Genomic DNA, 18998 nt, shown 5'->3' on the forward strand with positions numbered 1-18998 from the left:
AGGCATGAGCTTTTGTGCATGAGACAAAGAGTAAAGGTAGGATATGGAGGCTAGGTTACAACATTTCATGTTCTGGGTTTCGTTAGTGTACATCCTCAAACATAACAAAGGGTTCTGCTCTCCTCCCTCTGACAGCCATCTGTAGCATCTGAAAAACCTCTTCTAGAAGGTATTCTATTCTTCAGATGCTACTTTTGCAGTTGTGCAGGGTTGAAATTTACAGCTGGGTCCTGGACATAGACACAGATACTGTGAATAGAAGAATCCTTTACAGTTTTGTAAAGTAAGCTACAAAAGCAGTATATGATTAGTTTTGTTATGTACCATCAAGCTGTTTCTGGCTTCCGTCCATCTAATGAATTAATGAATACAGTTCAACAGGAAAGGTTCTGTCATGACCAGTTCTGCTCAGGTCTTACAAACTAAATAGCATAGTTTCTTTTGTGTGGAAGCTAACCATCAAATGTTAGCACTTCCTCTTTTCCCAAGTCTTCTGCTTTCCTTAACTTTAATGTTTTCCCCTTCAAGTCTTGTCTTCATATTGTATATCAAATGTATGGTAGCCTCAGTTTAGTGACTGTGGCTTCTAGTAAAAGTTGAGGGTTTTCCTAAGTACTAGGAAAAGTTGAATGTAGAATGAAAAAGCAGACTTAATATGGATTGATTGATTCAGCTAAGAATTCACAGCCTTTAATTTGCAAGAGTTAATGCAGGCTTATTGTTTATTCTCTAGAAGTTGGCCAGTTGCCATAGACTTCTTGCTCTTCCTTCCTTCTTGCACTTCCTTGATCGTCCTTTTGTCATCTGCTTGTGACCATGCCCCTTGCCATTTCATGGTTGTCGATATTTCTACACATACATGTATGAGTGGTAAAAGCAGCTTAGAAATTGAATCAACTACTGAGAGGCAGAGCTATGAACTGCATAGCCTGCAGATAGTGTGCAGATGCTAAGAAGCTCTGCAGACCACAAGAATGACCTCCTCTAGCCACCAACCCCTGCCAACCAGTAGGCATCCTTCAGTCTCAAGAGACTATGGTAACGTGCTCTGAATAGAGGACTTGGAACAGTATCTAGTGTGGCTGATAAGGCCACTTCAAGAGTGACAATCCCTTCCACACGGAAGACACATACAGTCTGCTCCCTATCCAGCTCTCTGATTTTGCTGCTTTCAGGACTGCCTCTTCACCTCGGCCTGATGAACAAGTGTCTCTTCAAATTGGGAGAGGCCATCCTGCACCGCTTGCCTCCAGGCTGAACACTGAGATGTCAAGTTTTCAGTTGAGATCCATTCCTAAGGCCTTCAGATATCGCTTGCAGATATCCTTGTATCACAGCTTTGGTCTCCCTCTGGGGTGCTTTCCCTGCACTAATTCTCCATAAAGGAGATCTTTTGGAACCCAACCATCAGCCATTCTCACGACATGCCCAAGCCAACATAGACGTCACTGTTTCAGCAACGTATACATGCTAAAAATTCCAGCTCATTCCAGCTACTCTGTTTGAAACTTTGTCCTGTCAGGTGATGCCAAAAATGCATTGGGGACAACGCATATGGAAGGTGTTCAGCTTCATCTGCCATGCACATAGGGTCTCGGACTCACTGCAGGATAGGAGTGTGCTCAGGACACAGGCTCTATAGACCTGGATCTTGGTATATGCCATCAGCTTCTTTGTGAGTCTAGAGAACATGGTAGCTGCTTTGTCAGTGCATTTATCCAGCTCGACATCTAGGGAGAAAATGTCAGAGATTGTTGAACCAAGGTACACGAAATCATGAATAACCTCCTGTTCTTGTGTGCAGATGGTAATAGAGGGAGGTGAGTCCATACCCTGCCCCATGACTTGTGTTTTCTTCAGGTTGATTGTTAATCCAAAATCTTGGCAGGCCTTGCTAAAATGATTCATAAGTTGTTGGAGGTCTTTGGCAGAATGGGCAACAACAGCTGCATCATCGGCGAAGAGGAACTCCCACATGTATTTCAGCTGGACTTTGGTCTTTGCTCTCAATCTAGAGAGATTTGAAAGCTTTCCATCTGATCTAGTCCGGAGATTAGACACCTGTTGCAGTTCCAAAAGCGTGCTTCAGCATGACAGCAAAATGATCCCAAACAGAGTCCACACAAGGACACAGCCCTTTGACATTCAAAGTGTCACTCCAATTTGAATGTCAAAGGGATCTGATATTGAGCTATCAAAAACTACAGTGCCCTTCATTTCCTCATGAAAGGGTCTGATGATGTTAAGGAGCTGAGGTGGATATCCAATCTTGTAAAGTATTTTAAAAAGGCAGTCCTTGCTAACCAAATCAAAGGCCTTTGTGAGATCTATGAAGGCCGCAAAGAGTGGCTGCCATTCCCTACATTTCTCTTGCAACTGTCTGTGGGAAAATGCCATGTCATTGGTGGATCTGTTAGCTTGGAATCCACACTGTGATTCTGGATAGACTAGGTCTGCAAGCACCTGGAGTCTCTTCAGCACAACACGGGCAAGCAGCTTCCTTACAACGCTGAGAAGAGAGATGCCATGGTAGTTATTGCAGTCCCCCCTGTCACCTTTGTTCTTGTACAATGTGACAATGTTTGCATCCTTCATGTCCTGTGGTACTCCACCTTCCCTCCAGCAAAGACAAAAGATTTCATACAGCTCAGTGGTGATAATCTCTTTACAGCACTTCAGCAGGATGCTATCCTTCTCAGGTGCCTTGCCAGAGATGAGGGAATTCACCCCTCCACACCAACGTTTGAATCAAAAAGAATTGTCATTCCTGGAAATCTGTAAAGCATGATTCAGAACTTTGTTTTAATAGGAGTCAGGGCTGGGGAGTTTATTTACTGCTTTTAAATTTTTCTGGTGTTGAACCCCATTGAGAAAATCCCACTTTCCCCCAAGGAAAGATAGATTTGCCCTGGTCTTCTGTGCTTGCTCTCCCAGACCTAGAAAGATGACAGGTTATTCCTCATTGGACATCTTCAAGCAGAGGCTGAAAAGCAGTCTGTTATGAATGCACTAATTCTAGATGTTCTGCCTAGGAACTGGGGGGGGGGATTGCTTACCTAGCCACCTCTAATACTGTGATGCTTCCTCCTCCCTATTTTTTTATTTTTGCCAAGAAGAAACATACACCTGTTCTAGAGGAATGCTTCATGGAGCTACTGTCTATTTTACTCTGTTCAATTATTTTGCTCACTAATCACTACTTATTATCATTACTCTATGTTATGTACAGAACATCAAAGAAGTGAGTAATAGCATACACAGGCTTCTATTTTTGGAGAAATCAAAAGTTGCAAAATCATGCTATGTTTTCTGCATATTACAGTTCCTCTGGGTATTCAGATGCCTGACAGATTAAAAATAAGTATCCATAACAACTGTGAATTTTGCAGCACCAACACTAGTGAGGTAAAGTCAGCAGAATTCTCCAATGGTTGAACATGATCAGCAGAATTGTATATACTGTATATGGGCTATGTGCAGTTGTTAAAAATTGAAAGAAATCAACGGGAACTCAAGTGGAAAATGCACAGGAGTGAAAGGAATGGTTTGGTTCTCATTTAGTCAAACCTAGAACAGAGATTGTTTAAGCAGATGTTCTGACATTTTATCTACAGGTTAACATATTCAAGAAATAAAACACTTGGGTGTTCACATCCAAATTTGAATGAAGTATAATGCAGATAAAACTTCTACTAAGCATTTTTATTCTGGAAGCTGATTGAAATGAAATAAGCATAAAATCTCAAGATTCACTTTTTATAATTCCTTAGGCAGCTGTCCAAAATTCAGGTTTAATGAACTATGAATCACTGAACATCTGCTTGAAGTCGGCTTATACCTACACTCCCAATCTTGTGTCTTATTATGGAGGTGAAAGTTTTTATACACTTGATGCTTGCTCTGATGCTCTTCTTAGCCCTACATCTCTTTCTTCTTTATCTTAGTGTGATTGGACAAACATTACATTCCCATCTCCTTTATTCTCAGTAATGATGGACTTAAACTACCTGCATATGAAGATCTCTTTACTTACAGTCATTTCCAGCAGTACTGTGCTGAGGATGGCTATTTCTGGTGCTATTCAGCCTGGTGTAGAGAGAGGTGCTTGTTTTAGATGGAGAGGGTGGTCCATGGGAGTGACTTTCTCTGTGCCCCACCTTCCTCTGTTCAAATGTGTTGCACACGGTGTCCAACACAGCTACTTTATGGGCAGGATGGAGCTTGAGGAGAAGGATGTGTTAGGATAATAATTCTCTACTTACTGCCCTTCTCATCATAAAGGTGCCCCACTTAGGGCCTAATCACAATCAATTGAATCATTTCTTTTTTTCTCCTTTTTTAATATTGATATATTTGTATGTATAATTAGGGTGTGTGTGTGTGTGTGTGTGTGTGTGTGTGTGTGTGTGTGTGTGTGTGTGTGTGTGTGTGTGTGTGTGTACGCACAAACAGCACCTGACTAGGTGTGACAGTCATGTGAATGGGTCCAGACTGTGTACACACACATACACACACAAGAGCCATTCACATGACTGTCACTTAAATTGGTGCATTTCTTGCTATTTGTACCAATCTGTAGGCTACATATACCATCAAATATAAATGGGTTCATTTTCTATCCTTTTTCTCAGTTCCTGATGCCCTAACATTTTATTTTATTTTTTAAAAAATTGTAAGTGATATATTGCTATAGTGGCATATATACTGGTGTGTGATAAAGAAACAAGTAGAAGGCAGTACTGTATTGGAATTTGATTAATAACCTTCCATGGGCGCTGTGGGCTAAACCGCAGAAGCCTGTGCTGCAGGGTCAGAAGACCAAGCAGTCATAAGATCGAATCCACGTGACGGAGTGAGCGCCCGTCACTTGTCCCATCTCCCGCCAACCTAGCGGTTCAAAAGCATGCATATGCAAGTAGATTAATAGGGACCACCTCGGTGGGAAGGTAACAGCATTCCATGTCTAAGTCGCACTGGCCATGTGACCACGGAAGATTGTCGTCAGACAAAATGCTGGCTCTATGGCTTGGAAACGGGGATGAGCACCGCCCCCTAGAGTCGAACACGACTGGACAAAAATTGTCAAGGGGAACCTTTACCCTTTACCTTTACCTTCCATGGACACCTCACCAGTTGTTACATGAGAAGACACCAGGGGAAAAATTGAGCCATACAAGACCAGGGAAGACATCAGCTAAGCAATACATGTTCATGATTTCCAATCTTATACAGCTTCTTTCAGCTACTTTATAATTTGACCAGTATCTGCTTTGATTACATACAACCAACGTAGTCTTTGGTGTCCTTGTTGTCTTTTACCGCTGACCATCCTGAGCATAACATCTTTCTCCAACAATGTTGTTCGCATGACAAGGCCAAAATAACTAAGTTTTGTTATTTTGCTTTCCAGTGACATGCCCTATTTTATGTGCTTCAGCACTTCTTTATTATCTTTCCAGTCCATGGAAGGCACAAGAGCCTCCCCCAACACCATAGTTCAAAATAATCAGCTTTCCTTCTGTCCATCTTCTTCACTGGCCAGCTTTCACAGCCATATGTAGTTATGGGGAACATGATAGTGCAAACTAATCTGCACTTGGTCATCAAGCTGATATCCTTAGTTTTCCATATTTGATTCAGACTCATCATTGCTTTGCCACCTAGCATGATTCAATGTTTTATTTTTTTTTTGGCTGCAATCGCCATTTTGATTGACCGGTGAACCTCAAAAGATTAATTCTTCCACACATTCACCTCCTCTCCACTGAATTACTCTCCCTCTTTTTTTATTGACACTTCCTTTGCGAAGAATGTGATGTTGCTGCAGTGGAGACATTCCTGCTCACATGTAAGCTCTTTGTATGGGCAAGAACCTCAATTTTTTACCTGGTTTATGTTTAGAGACTACACATAGGCAAGAACATATTTCCTGGACACATGCTAAATTCCCCATGCAGAAAGTAACGACGGTGAGAAGCTGATTATCCACTGCTCTCAAAGCATGGGTATGTACTTGTAGAGCAGTGGTTCCCAACCTTGGATAATCCAGATGTTCTTTAGACTGCAGTTCCCAGAAACTCTGACCAGTACAGCTGGTGGCAAAGGCTTCTGGGAACTGCAGTTCAAGAACACCTGGGTTAGCCAAGGTTGGGAACCACTACTGTGGAGGAACAGAACTTCCAGAGAAGTTTTCCACTTCTGTGGAACACAAAGGGAAGATGTCTCCTCCTTGGAGGGACAAGATAAAGAAAAGGAAGTGATGTCAGCAACCATAACAATTGTAATCTAAGTTCAAAGGAGGGATAGCGCAAGTCAAAGCAAGTAAAGCCCAGAGAAAGAAAGAAAAAGCTATTTAAAGACTACAATTCCAGGCCATTACCAGCAACATTTCCTTTTTGGAAACAGTAAAAAAAGAACAAAGGCTCTATCCATTTGCTAGTCCCAGCAAAACCTTTCCGCTCCTCAACCAGCCCTGGCATAGCCCTATCCACCTTGCTCTTTTGCAGAGATCTCCAGGGCGGCACTTGTGTTTCAGCAGGCACGGCTTCCCTTCTCTCTCCTACCCCCCCAGGAGAATGAAGTGGTAGCAGGAACAAAAGGCAGTCCCAGCTGCTGCTCCCTTGCCATCTTCAGAGACCGATTGTGTCTCTTTGTATGTCTCTTTGTATGGTCAGCATTAATATTATATCAATGCTATGTTGCAAAAGGTCCTGATGGTGGGCACTGCTGGAAGAATGGTTTGGAAAACCACCAGCACAGGGCAGTTTCTCAGCCATCCTTCCCACAGTGCTTGGCTCAAGGACTCCTTCGACACAAGTACGTATTCCCCTATGGTCACTGCCACTATCCTGGTATCCTCCTTTTTGGACAGCTAGTGATGGCACCACAAGCACCATCTTCTTTCTCCTCTTTGTGTGGTTGCTGCAAGATCCACTTGCTCCTCTTCCTCCTCAAGCAAAGGAGGTGCTGGTGCCACAACCCTTGTTGGGGTCAATATGGGAATGTCTGGGCCACTCTGGCTTGTACCAAATAAACTTGTCAGTCTTTAAGGTGCCACAAGAATATGATCATTCACATGCTATTCAGGATCATTAGCAAAGCAACATGGCTGATAAAGGACCCATAAATATGTTCAAGAACTCCTTACCCAACTTGTAAAGTAATAGAAAATATTGAACTGTACACCTTGGAAAAGATTAGATTCTCTTTTTATAACCAACTTAATTTGTCCTTTGTAGTTTTATACTTCTGGCTACCTTTAGAGTATTAACAACTACATTGTGTGTTTATGTGTAGAGGTGTTTTTTGTACTTTTTTTGTATATTAAACAAGAGAATACTATCTTCTATCTTCTGACCAAGTCCTGGCAATTTCTGTTATGTTATGTTACTGTTATGTATAGATTTATAATAATTATTATTATAGATTTATAGAATGGGGGGCTTGCAAAGTTTGTGTATTATGTATTCTTGAAGGCTGTGTATTATTTTGTGTATCATCATTTTGTCTATTATCATTTTGATTTGCTCATTTTCATGTCCCAAAATGTAATGGATTTAATGTTGCTCCAAAACAAGCATTTCTAGGTGGTACAATCTTAAGAGTTTTATTTTAACAAATGTTTACAATGAAGCTCAGTATTTCATCAGAAATACCTGTGCATAACTGTTTTTTTATTTAAATTTTCATTTTAACCAACAGAATGTGCCTGCTGCTGAAGTCAGATTGTTTATTTTGGAAAACATAATTCTTAATCCAGCTTATGATATCTACCTTTTGGTAGGAATGTCAGTGCGATACAGAGTTGAGAAAATAAGGCGAGGGAAAATTACAGGTTTGTCTCTCCCCCCAACCCCCAGCGTTGATGTTATACTGTTTCATAGACCTGTGTGCTGGTTTAGACCCAATTTAAGTCAATAAGACTGGTACAGAGTCCATGAGTCAGATTTTGATGTGTCCTTTGATACTCAGTCTGGCAGTATTTTCTTTTAAAATCTTGTTACTAAAAAGATGGTTTCAATTAGGCGGCATCATGTCAGTCTCAATGAATTCTTAGAAATGCCAACATGTACATGTCTGTACAAAGAAATTTATGATGACTGAAATCCAGTAGCAAGTCACAACTAGAGTAGAGCCATTTGAATCAGTGGCTCTTATGGAGAAGTTGAGTCTCCGGATCCCCACTGATTCAGTGGCCTACTCTAATTGGCAACTTACTACTGGATTTCAACCACTGTGTCTTAGCAGCAAAACTCCTGTGCTTTCTTTTAATGATATAACAGAAGAATGCAGGCAAAATATATTGGGGTGTGTGTGTGTGTGTGTGTGTGTGTGTGTGTGTGTGTGTGTGTGTGTGTGTGTGTGTGTGTGTGTGAGAGAGAGAGAGAGAGAGAGAGAGAGAGAGAGAGAGAGAATGAAAGGCATGGAGGAACAGACACAAGAGAGAAGCAGACGAGTGTGGTGGGTGACACTGTGCAAAGGATTTATTCAAGTCACATAGTAAGTGCTGTTTGCGCTTCATGAAACAACAGTTGTATTCGCGAAGGCTTTCACGGCCGGGATCTAAGGGTTGTTGTGGGGTTTTCGGGCTCTTTGGCTGTGTTCTGAAGGTTGTTCTTCCTAACGTTTCACCAGTCTCTGTGGCCGGCATCTTCAGAGGACAGCACTCTGTGCTCTGGTGTAGTTGGCTTGGGAGTAAAGTATTTATGGCTGTGAGATGGGCTTTTGTCTTTTTCTGTAGATGGGTGACTAGTGTGTTGTTGTGTGTATTGTTGTGATAAAAAGGAGAGATTATCTGTCCCTGTGGTTGATGGTTGTCATTAGCTGGTCTTTTGTGTGTAGTGATCCCCGGTCCTTGTGTTGTTGGGTAGAGTCCGTTGACCTTTTGCACGCTGTATTTTTGAGAGCTGGGAGCCAAGTTTTGTTGAGTTTCAAACTTTCCTCTTTTTTGTTGAAGTTCTGCTGGTGCTTGTGGATTTCAATGGCTTCCCTGTGCAGTCTGACATAATGATTGCTGGTGTTGTCCAGTATTTTGAAATAGAATTTCATGTCCAGTTTGTTTTAAGTGGACATGAAACAAACTGGACATGAAATTCTATTTCAAAATACCGAAATATTGGACAACACCAGCAATCATTACGTCAGACTGCACAGGGAAGCACTGTCGGCATCGTTCAGTCTCAAGAGACTATGGTAACGTGCTCTGAATAGAAGTCTTGGAACAGCATCTAGTGTGGCTGAGAAGGCCAATTGGAGAGTGACAATCCCTTCCACAATGAAGGCAAATACAATCTGTCCCTTGTCCAGCTCCCTGACTTTGCTGGTTTCGGGACTGCCTCTTTGACTTGGCCTGCTGGACAAGGGTCTCTTCAAAAGAGGCCACTATGCACCGCCTGGCTCCGGGCTGAATGCTCAAGTGTCAAGGTTTCCCATCTGTTGAGGTCCATTCCTAAGGCCTTCAGATTCCGCTTGCAGATGTCCTTGTATTGCAGCTGTGGTCTTCCTCTGGGGAGACTTCCCTGCCCTAATTCTCCACACAGGATTTCTTTTGGAATCTGACCGTCTCACTTCACTTACTTATTTTTGAACTTAATTGGACTTAAGAGCAGCAGAATCTGACTCCAATCCATTTCTGAAATAATCAGGAGAGATGATTAAGATTTCTGCAATCTTTAGATAAAAGCAACAAATAAAACAGTACCTGAGAGATTTGTACCTCATCACATGCAGGAGCAGTATCTATTATTTTATTTTGGTCTGTATCTCATTCATGTAAAGCTCCAACTATGGAAGCTGCCAGAGCTATCTAACATGGTTTCAGTCTGACATGTCCAAGCGCATGTCCATCAATTCTCCAGATCACACAGCAGCTTACAGATTTGGATCTCCTTATACTAATTAGGATACTGGCCTTTATTGTAGAGGGAAAGACAATGAAACATGCCAAAGCAAAGTGTTTTCTGAATTTAGAAAAAATAGTCAATATAAATTTAATCTGAACATAGCAAACACATTTAAATATGTTGATTCTAATTTTGATAGTTTTAAATCAATCGCCTGTGAGTCCATTTAATCTTGTCGTTGTTTTGTGCCATCAAGTGGGAACTGATTTATAGTGACTCTAATAGGGCTTTCAAGATAAGTGAGATATATAAGGAGTGGCTTTGCCAGTTCTACTCAGTGACTTTCCATGGCAGAGCGGGAATTCGAATCCTGAGTCCTAGTCTATCACTCTGTCCACTACACCACACTGGATATTGTAGGTGATCACGGAACAAAAGGAAGGCTAATGATGTGGGTGATCACAGACAATAGGAAGGCCATTAGCCTTTAGAGAGGTTGCAAAGAAGTCAACAAGCAGATGTCCGAGCCAGCGGAGCCTAAAGGCAACGCCTTGATAACTCTTTTATTAACTTAGCAAGGGCTACATCGTATGTTGTGAGAATTTAGATAAGATACTGGTTATCTAATCACCACTAAGATTGGCCAGAGAAAGTCTTTGAAGTTCACCCTAACTCTAAGCAGAAAGGCAGAATGAGAGGTCACCCCACCCACTGAGCTGCTGCTGCTTCTCTACCAGGAGAGTTTCTCTCACTGTAACAGATAATAACTTAATGGCTTTGGGCAGGAGCTTCCCACAGATATTATTTATGTTGTACTGTTTCTTTAAAGCCATTTGCCTGGCAATGGAAATTTTGATAGACGCTGTTCCAAGACCTCTATTCAGAGCATGTTACCATAGTCTCTCGAGACTGAAGGATGCCTACTCTATGAAAAGTTCTTAAGAATTTGTGCTATCATTTCATAAGCCATTCTGCTCTGGAACTTTATCCTAAAGACCTGGTTAAGTGAAATAAGTTGCGAAGCTTAAGTGTGACACAAACATTTGTTTATTTTTAAAGAATTAAATAACCACTAACTGAACATGTGCTAAACACAAATTTATAGAAAAATAGAAGATAGAAGATAGACGTTTATAGAAAAATAAAAGATCCAAATATTATCACCTCTTCAATTTCATTTTCACTGCTTTTTGTACCTTCTTACTTTTTGTGCAGGATTAATAATGCCATCGGATCACTATGAACTGCAGCTTCAGAACCACACACTCAGCCCTGGGGGAGATTCAGCGTGGCCAGTTGCCAAACTGGACTATGCAACATCCACAGTTACAGCGTTACGACATGGACAGACAAACATCGTACTTACCCACAAAAATATCCTTTCTGCATTATGTTTTCCAGATAAAGTTTTCCTCATTAGTTTTTTGATCATATTACATGGTGTGGCTTACATAGGAGCTGTAGGACTGGCCACCTTATTTTCAGAAGCCTCTTGGTGACTGTAGCAGCTGTCAGAAACAAAGCCACAATCTGCAGAGAGCCCCTTTCCAGCTCCCCCAGTGTCACCCCTACTTTTCAGTAAATACCCCTGCCATCAAATAGCTAAGGCCAGTACAGTGGTGCCTCGCATAGCGAGGTTAATCCATTCCGGATTAACCTTCGCTATAGCGAAAAAACGCTAAACAGAATTTAAAAAGCCATCGAAACGCATTGAACTTCGTTCAATGCGTTCCTATGGCTTTAAAACTCACCGTTAAGCGATGTTCCTCCATAGCGCCGCCATTTTCGCGCCCTCGGTAAGCGAGGGCAGGGCGCGAAAATGCGGTGCGGACCTTCCGGCAGCCATTTTGGGACCGCCGATCAGCTGTTCTCCCCCGCTTCGTTATGCGATATTCGCTAAGCGAATCGCTTAGCAAATATCGCAAAGTGAAAAAACGTCATAGGGGCAATCGCTGAGCGAATGCTCCAGCGATGGCCCAGAGCCCCTCGTTAAGCGATTTCATCGCTCAGCGAGGCGCTCATTAAGCGAGGCACCACTGTATAAATGTAACTGTGATGATGTGATTCCTGTGTGAAACCCAGACCATTATTTTTGCATTACTACTGTGAACCTGACAGTGCCATCACATAGCACAATGTTTCTGCAAAGACCAGTATCAACAATGTATCTACTGTTTTTCATCCACAGGTGACGTACTGTTAGATATAGAGACTACTTCCGCATTTGTTTGTTAATTCAGGATGTTTCAGAGATAAATATTAGTATAATATATATATATTTGGTAGAGATGGAGGTATTCATATACAAGTACCACTATCCCTGCACAGGTGTTAACAAGAGTTCCAGCCCTATGGGGCCAGACAGTCCACTGCTACGGATGCGGACAGTGCAATTCTACCAATGGCTGCACAGTGCACAATCCGCTCGCCACTCCTGGCAGGAGGCAGGAGAACAAGCCTTGCTGCAAGGTCGAAGAGTGGCAAGCGGATCGCAAATATGAATACCCCCCCCATCTCTAATACGAATATCCCCCATCTCTAATATTTGGGCATAATGAAAAGCCATGATTTGTCACCTAATGAACCCCAGATTTGCACAGTCACCACTTCTCTCTTTATACAGCTGCGAGGAATAGATTTGAAGCATCTCCTTTTTTAAAAAAACAAAGCTCAGTACTCTGTTATATCCAAATCAGGATTGGCATTGTTGGCCTCTAGTCTGCTGTGGGACTATATATCCAATCAGCCTTTGCTGGCTAGGGCTGCTGGAAATTGTAGTCTATTAACATATGGAGGGCTGCAGTTGCCAGTGCTGATTTGGATATTAACATTTAAAAGGGAAGGCAGGTGCTTCTGATTTCTTGCTCACTGGTTTTAATTCTCGTTTATGGGATGGGAGGAAGGACCAAGGTACTGAATGCTGTTGTTGAAAGTTCTATTATCCAATATTTTCTAGTTGACTAACACTGCTTTGTAGCTTACTAAACTTCTAATCTTTATCAGAATCTTTGGTCCTTGACTAAATTCCAAGTATTTCCATGCAAGGTGCTTCAAAGTTACCAAATGGCACCATTTATGTTGTGCAGCCAGGATACTTAGGTTAGTACTGGAGATTCAACCATGTTTCTTTCCAAAAAGAAAGGGGGTGTGGAGAGAACTTCATTAGCATTTGTAGTGACGATCATTAAATAATTCCAGATGCAAATAAATATTATACAGTGGGGTCTTGACTTGAGAACTTAATCCGTATTGGAAGGCGGTTCTCAAGTCAAAAAGTCTGTAAGTCAAGTCTCCATTGACCTACAGTGCATTGAAAACCGATTAATCCTGTAACAGGCCGTTTTGGTTCCATTTTGGTTTTTTTCTGGTCTGTAAGTCAAATCTCAGTCTGCAAGTCAAACCTAAATTTTGTGGCCAGAAAAGTCTGTAACTCAAAAAGTCTGTAAGTCAAGCCGTCTGTAAGTCAAGGGTCCACTGTATATTGATGTGTATTTACTGCAATTGTGAGTGGCTGATTAGTGGCCATGGAGTTTGCATATCGACAGTCATGTTCCGTAGTTAAATTCTCAAATATTTAATATCCAGGTACCGTATTATCAGTAAATATGCATGAACTGTAATAAAATTGAGCTGACTATGAACCACCTGTCTATTCTGTGCTTTTCCATTTTCTCAAGCCTTTTTCTAGATTTTCTTCATGTATACTGTCCTTTTTGCCCAAATGAGATTTATCTGAGCCTGATGCTAATTTGTAGCACAGCCATGATTCGTTTCAAAATGTCCTTTAACTTCATGTCCTTTAGCTTCTTTTAGTTCACTTCATTTAAGTTTCTTATGTTTCTAACTGTCTGACTCTCTGTTTTCAGATATGACAGTATGACTTGCAGTGTATAGGTAGTAGGGTTGGGACATTCATATTCCTCTCCCAGGGGAGACAAATATGAATATTGCCACCACAGGTGGCTGGGTCCTTTGGTGCTGCCCTGCCTCCCTGCGCTGACTGCTCAGCAGCTGAGTGGGGAGACTCAGCTCATCCTGCCTCCTCACCAGGATGGTTAGCAGTGCAGGGAGGCGGAGCAAAGTCCACCAGCATGATTGGTGCAAGACAGATGACAACTGCCATGAGCACTGCACAGTGAGTGGTAAGTGGACTGGCATGTTCTGGGGGGTGGGTCCAAAGGGCCTGGCCACCTGTGGTAGTGATATTTGTAGTCATCTCCCTTGAGAAATGAGTACAAATATCCCATCTCCAATAGATTATACGTAAGTCAAAAGTGCCCAAATAACCTTCTTTTTTATGCTTACAATTTAATTTTCTTACATGCTCTTGGGACCAGAGGCCTAACTCATTTACTTTTATTATTTGTTTGTTTGTTTGTTTGTTTGTTTGTTTGTTTGTTTGTTTGTTTGTTTGTTTGTTTATTTATTTATTTATTTATTTATTTATTTATTTATTTATTTATTTATTTACAATATTTTTAGCCGCACCATTGCCAGAGGCTTCTGGGCGGCGTACAGCATTAAAACTTAAAAACATAAAAAAACAAATTAATTAATTAATTAGTTAGTTAGTTAGTTAGTTAGTTAGTTAGTTAGTTAGTTAGTTAGTTAGTTAGTTAGTTAGTTAGTTAGTTAGTTAGTTACATGTTATGAGGTTGATTCCAACTTATAGTGACTCCAGGATTTTCTATGCATGCAGAATTTAGAAGTCATCTAACACTCCCTTCTTCTGGGTGTGCTTTAGGACTGTATAGCTTGCCCAGGCTGGCTCTTCTTCTAAGAGGCACAGCAGAGAATCAAACAGCCAGGTAATTAACTCACTGAGCTATCCAAGCAGGTTCTGGTAAATTCCTCGAAGTCACATCAACAACACTTGGTTCCACTGTTCTTGGATTCTTTGGCCTTTCTTACTTTGTTCCTTGTCCCTCCCAACTTCTGCCACAACCTTTTTAAGACCTCCTACTTGTCCCTATGGTTTGACTAGATGTTCTGGAGTCTTAGAATATAGCTGCATTACACAATTAAAGCCGTTTTATTCTGCTTTAACTGCCATGTTTCCCTCCTATTGAATCCTGGGATTTGTAGTTTTGTGAGGAACAAAAGTCTCTTTGCTGTTTTAGGGGAATGTGCTAGAGCTGCCTAGCAGAAAAGCCCTGGCGTAAAGTGGATTTCAGAAACAACCTGAAAATATATGTCTCCTGGACTAAAACAGTTGGGTTTTTGGAAGCTCTTTTGTTTACTTCCACCACCTTCTAATTAGGAAAGAATGTCTCAAGACAAATCTTAGTTCATTGGCCCATTGAGCAAGGGAAATAGGTACCTTTACACCTTCTCAGCCAGTGCCCTCCTTGCAGAGATTTGCAAAGTGGCCAACTAAAGCACCTTCAGTTTTTATCCATTAAAACTGACAGATATCAATCCGCCAAGACAGCTTTTGGTAGATAGGTGGCTGAGACTCACGTGGACTTCTGTCTGTGAGTTCTTTTTCCTCCTAGGCATACTTCTGCTTAGGTATTCCCCCCCTGCCTTGGTAGAGTTTGCTTCTGTGCAGTCCAGGAATGGTACACTGGACACTGACATGAGGCTCCATTCTAGTAGGTGCCGAGATGGAATTTATGTCCACCCAATCAATAACGTCACTAATCGGTCTCAAAACTGAAGCCAGGGTCTTTTCTTCAGTGAGACTATATTCTTTGTTGGTTCTGTCTTGAACTTTACATAGAAAAAACACATCTGGAAAAGATACCTGAATAAAGTCAAAACATAACATACAAACAACCTTCTTTTATCATCATGTCTTCCTGCCTCGCAATCTGGCTGGTAGCAAAGATTAACCCTTTGGATATTCTACCTCTATACCTACCATAATAGATCCTCATGGTAAGTCCCCAATACACCAGTTTGAGAGTGCGATTTGCTCAAGGCAATCCAATGAATTTCATGACAAAGTGGAAATTCAAATAGATCTCTTAAAGCTTCATCCAACACTATATCCATTTCCTGTCTTTGGTTTTACCCACCCACTCCTGGAAAAAAGAGATGGACAAAGGTGTTGGAGTTAAAAGGGCCACTTTATTAATTATATTTTAGCCACTCCCAACCTGCAGAGGGGCCTGAACGTAGTGCAGAAACCTGAGGCAGGCTCCAGGGGTACCTACTTTCGCTTTCCTGACACCCAACAGGCAAGTCCCAAACCCCTGGTCCGAGCTGTCCCCATGGCAGCTCATACCCAGCCAGCTAAAACAGGGAGTCCTTCCACAGCCTCCAGCCATCCAGTCATTGATCCAAAGGCTGGTTTGGGCCCCCTAAGCACCCCTTGTCATGGCAAGCAAATCTCATGATCCTAGTTGCCGAGATACAGTGCATAATAGCATCCTGTGGGCCTAATAGGAACTCACTGAAACTGACTTCCAATTCCACAATACCACCAATGTGACCTATTTAAATCAACGAACCCTCAAACAACCCTTAACAACCCATGGGTCGCTGGTATGGGATAGGCAAAAGTATGTCCATCAACCATTTATGCCAATTTGATAAGACGGGCCTAAAATTTCTAAATAGAAATGGGTTGCCGATTGCGAAAGAGGGCTGGCTGGGGGTGGGCAGACCTGATGAAGCTCCGGCATAGTCCTGCCCCCTGCCCTGCCCCATATGAAGCACCCGTAGGAATCTTCACCTGCCCATCTCTCCCTCAGGCAAATAATCCCTCCAGTGCAGGGATCCATGCCAGCGGAGGTAAGCATTAACAAAATATACTTAGAAAGAGAGAAACTTTTAAATAGAATGTTATTATTCTGACAGCTGTTTATAAAATATACGTTGTCATATTGTACATTGTGCAACGTATGATTTTCAGTGGTTTTGTGCTTTGTAGGATTTTTGATCCGTCCAGGTGACAGGTGGGCCCTAGAAACTGAGAAACTCTATGAAATCACTATTGAAGTCTACGATAAATCAAGCAATAAGATTTACTTGTCTGATGTAAGTGAAATATGGGTATTCCTGTTCTCTTAAATATGTTTGCATGTGTGATGAAACATCAAAATTAATATGATTTCCCTATTGCTTTAGATTAGGATTGAATACAATAAAAAATTAGTGAGGGGTGGAGGTGGGGGTCTTAAAGTTGGTGATTGATAGTAATAAACTGTTTGAAGCCAAAATCCCTGCTACCAGTTTGTTAAGATTGCAATCTTATTTACCTAGCCTTTCTCCCATGTCTTTAACAACAGACTCAAATATAATTATGTTAATAAAGACATTTTAAGACATTAATTAACCAATGTAGTTTTTCCTTGTATCAGTTATTATTAAAAATCTACAGAATATGGCTAAAAAAGGGAAAGCAACCATAGATAAGCTAGTTACTTAGAAAGGAGTAATAATCAACTGCTATTACTGTTAAGTCATCTATTACTACTCTATCCATAACGTACATTGAGTTACATGTCTGCCAAGCCTTCTCCTGTACTTTAATCTCTGCCCCATATTGATCCTCACAGGAAAAACAGAAACTGAAAGTGTACTGAATAATGTACTGAATGTTATTCCTGTTCATTGATCACACTTGCTTCTTGATTTCAGAATCTCAGAATTGATACACACTTCTCAAACGAATATTTCAAGGTCCTGCAGTCTTCTCTGAATGGGTCATATCACCATGTGAAAGCAATAAAGGAAGGACACACCATTATCAGTGCTACACTGACATCTGTTGTAGATCAGGTATTTTTCTTTAAAGATGAACACTTTAGCCCTATTCAGACATTGTACCTGAAACTATGTTCAAGGCTGGAAGAACAGATGGGACATGGATGTTCACCCTACCCTGTGTCTCCTACCCACCCATAGTCACAAGGACCTTCATGTGAGCAGCATGAAGATATGCAGTAGAAATTTGAAATGTGCCTGGCTCATCTTACACAAAGTGCTCAGAAAATGGAAGCCTTGACATGGGAGTGTTCCAGATCACATGAGTATTTTTATAAGCGCATTCCTGTCCCCACTTCAGACCTTTCCATTGCTCATGTAAAGGTCTTGGTGACTTCTAGGTGTAAAAGGAACTCAAATGGGATCTACATGAATCACGCATAGTGGTCTCTTGATACATTTGGAAGTCAGGTAGCCATTATGATAGTCCTCATAGTCAGTTTCTTTGTAAGGAGGTTGAAAAATGCAGATGAGAAGCAGTTTAATGGTTCTGAACTATCAAAGCAAAACGTTATGCATTATAACTGAAATGCATTGCAAGAATGTACTGTTTCCAGAAAAACAGGTTTCAGTCCTAGCGTCTGTGAAGATCAGGGGAAGCAGGACACCTCAGGGAGATTTCTGGAGCTTACATTCTGCCAGCCTGGCCTCCATTACACCAACGTTCTTGTGTTCCTACCAACCTTTTAGAGTTGTATTCAGTTATAATCAGAGCTTGAAAAATTTTAGAATTTTTGACCAGTCAGTCAAAAATTTCACCAGTCAGCATGACTGGACGATAACCTTGCAATTTATGTTTGAATTTAAATTTAAACTAGGCACGTTCTACATGACAATGCATACAAACCCAAAATAAATATACCTTCACAATTGAGTTTCTTTATTACCTGCATGCCTGTGGGGTCATGAAGCTTGTATTTTAAATGCCTTTCTTTTGAATGTCTACAGCAAAAATAAAACTGAAAGCAAAAGTGCCCAACCTCTTAAGGAACTAGGTAGTTCGATTGAAATTGGGAGCAGGGAATCTCCATATTCTCCAGCATGGGACTACTCTACATTCTCCTGCAGAGCTATATATCTATGTGCCACTCAAACTCTCTTCTTGCAACTTTATAGTTGCAAGTTTATAACATATTTGTAAGAGCCTCATGGCGCAGTGTTTAAACTGCTGTACTACAGCTAAAACTGTGCTCACAAACCAGGGTTCAATCCCAGGTAGCCAGCTCAAGGTTGACTCAGCCTTCTATCCTTCCGAGGTCGGTAAAATGAGTACCCAGCTCACTTGGGGGGGGGGGGCAATGTGTTGCGTGCATAATTAACTTGTAAACCGCCCAGAGAGTGCTTGAAGCACTATGGGGCAGTATATAAGCAGCACGCTTTGCTTTTGCTCTGTTTTTCCTTTTGCAGTGGGAAGGGGGAGGGGAGGACTGCAGGATCAAAGAG

General features: G+C 41.5%; 1 protein-coding gene across 6 annotated transcripts in view; it reads left to right on the top strand.

Moving 5' to 3' along the window:
- Positions 1-18998, top strand: part of NUP210 (nucleoporin 210) — a 123589-nt gene that overhangs the window by 30982 nt on the left and 73609 nt on the right. For 4 of the 6 annotated variants that reach the window (XR_012083554.2, XM_072989672.2, XM_072989673.2 and 1 more), the window contains 5 exons: positions 7702-7834; positions 11058-11214; positions 12871-12941; positions 16720-16826; positions 17430-17570. Coding sequence is in view for 5 of the 6 variants with exons in the window: in XM_072989672.2 (XP_072845773.2) it covers positions 7702-7834; positions 11058-11214; positions 12871-12941; positions 16720-16826; positions 17430-17570 (609 nt within the window). In the remaining variant the exon portion in view is untranslated. The remainder of the gene's footprint in view (positions 1-7701; positions 7835-11057; positions 11215-12870; positions 12942-16719; positions 16827-17429; positions 17571-18998) is intronic. The other 2 variants (XM_078385360.1, XM_072989677.2) reach the window with 1 other exon arrangement.

This window comes from Pogona vitticeps, chromosome 2, assembly GCF_051106095.1.
Source record: "Pogona vitticeps strain Pit_001003342236 chromosome 2, PviZW2.1, whole genome shotgun sequence".
NCBI lineage: Eukaryota > Metazoa > Chordata > Lepidosauria > Squamata > Agamidae > Pogona > Pogona vitticeps.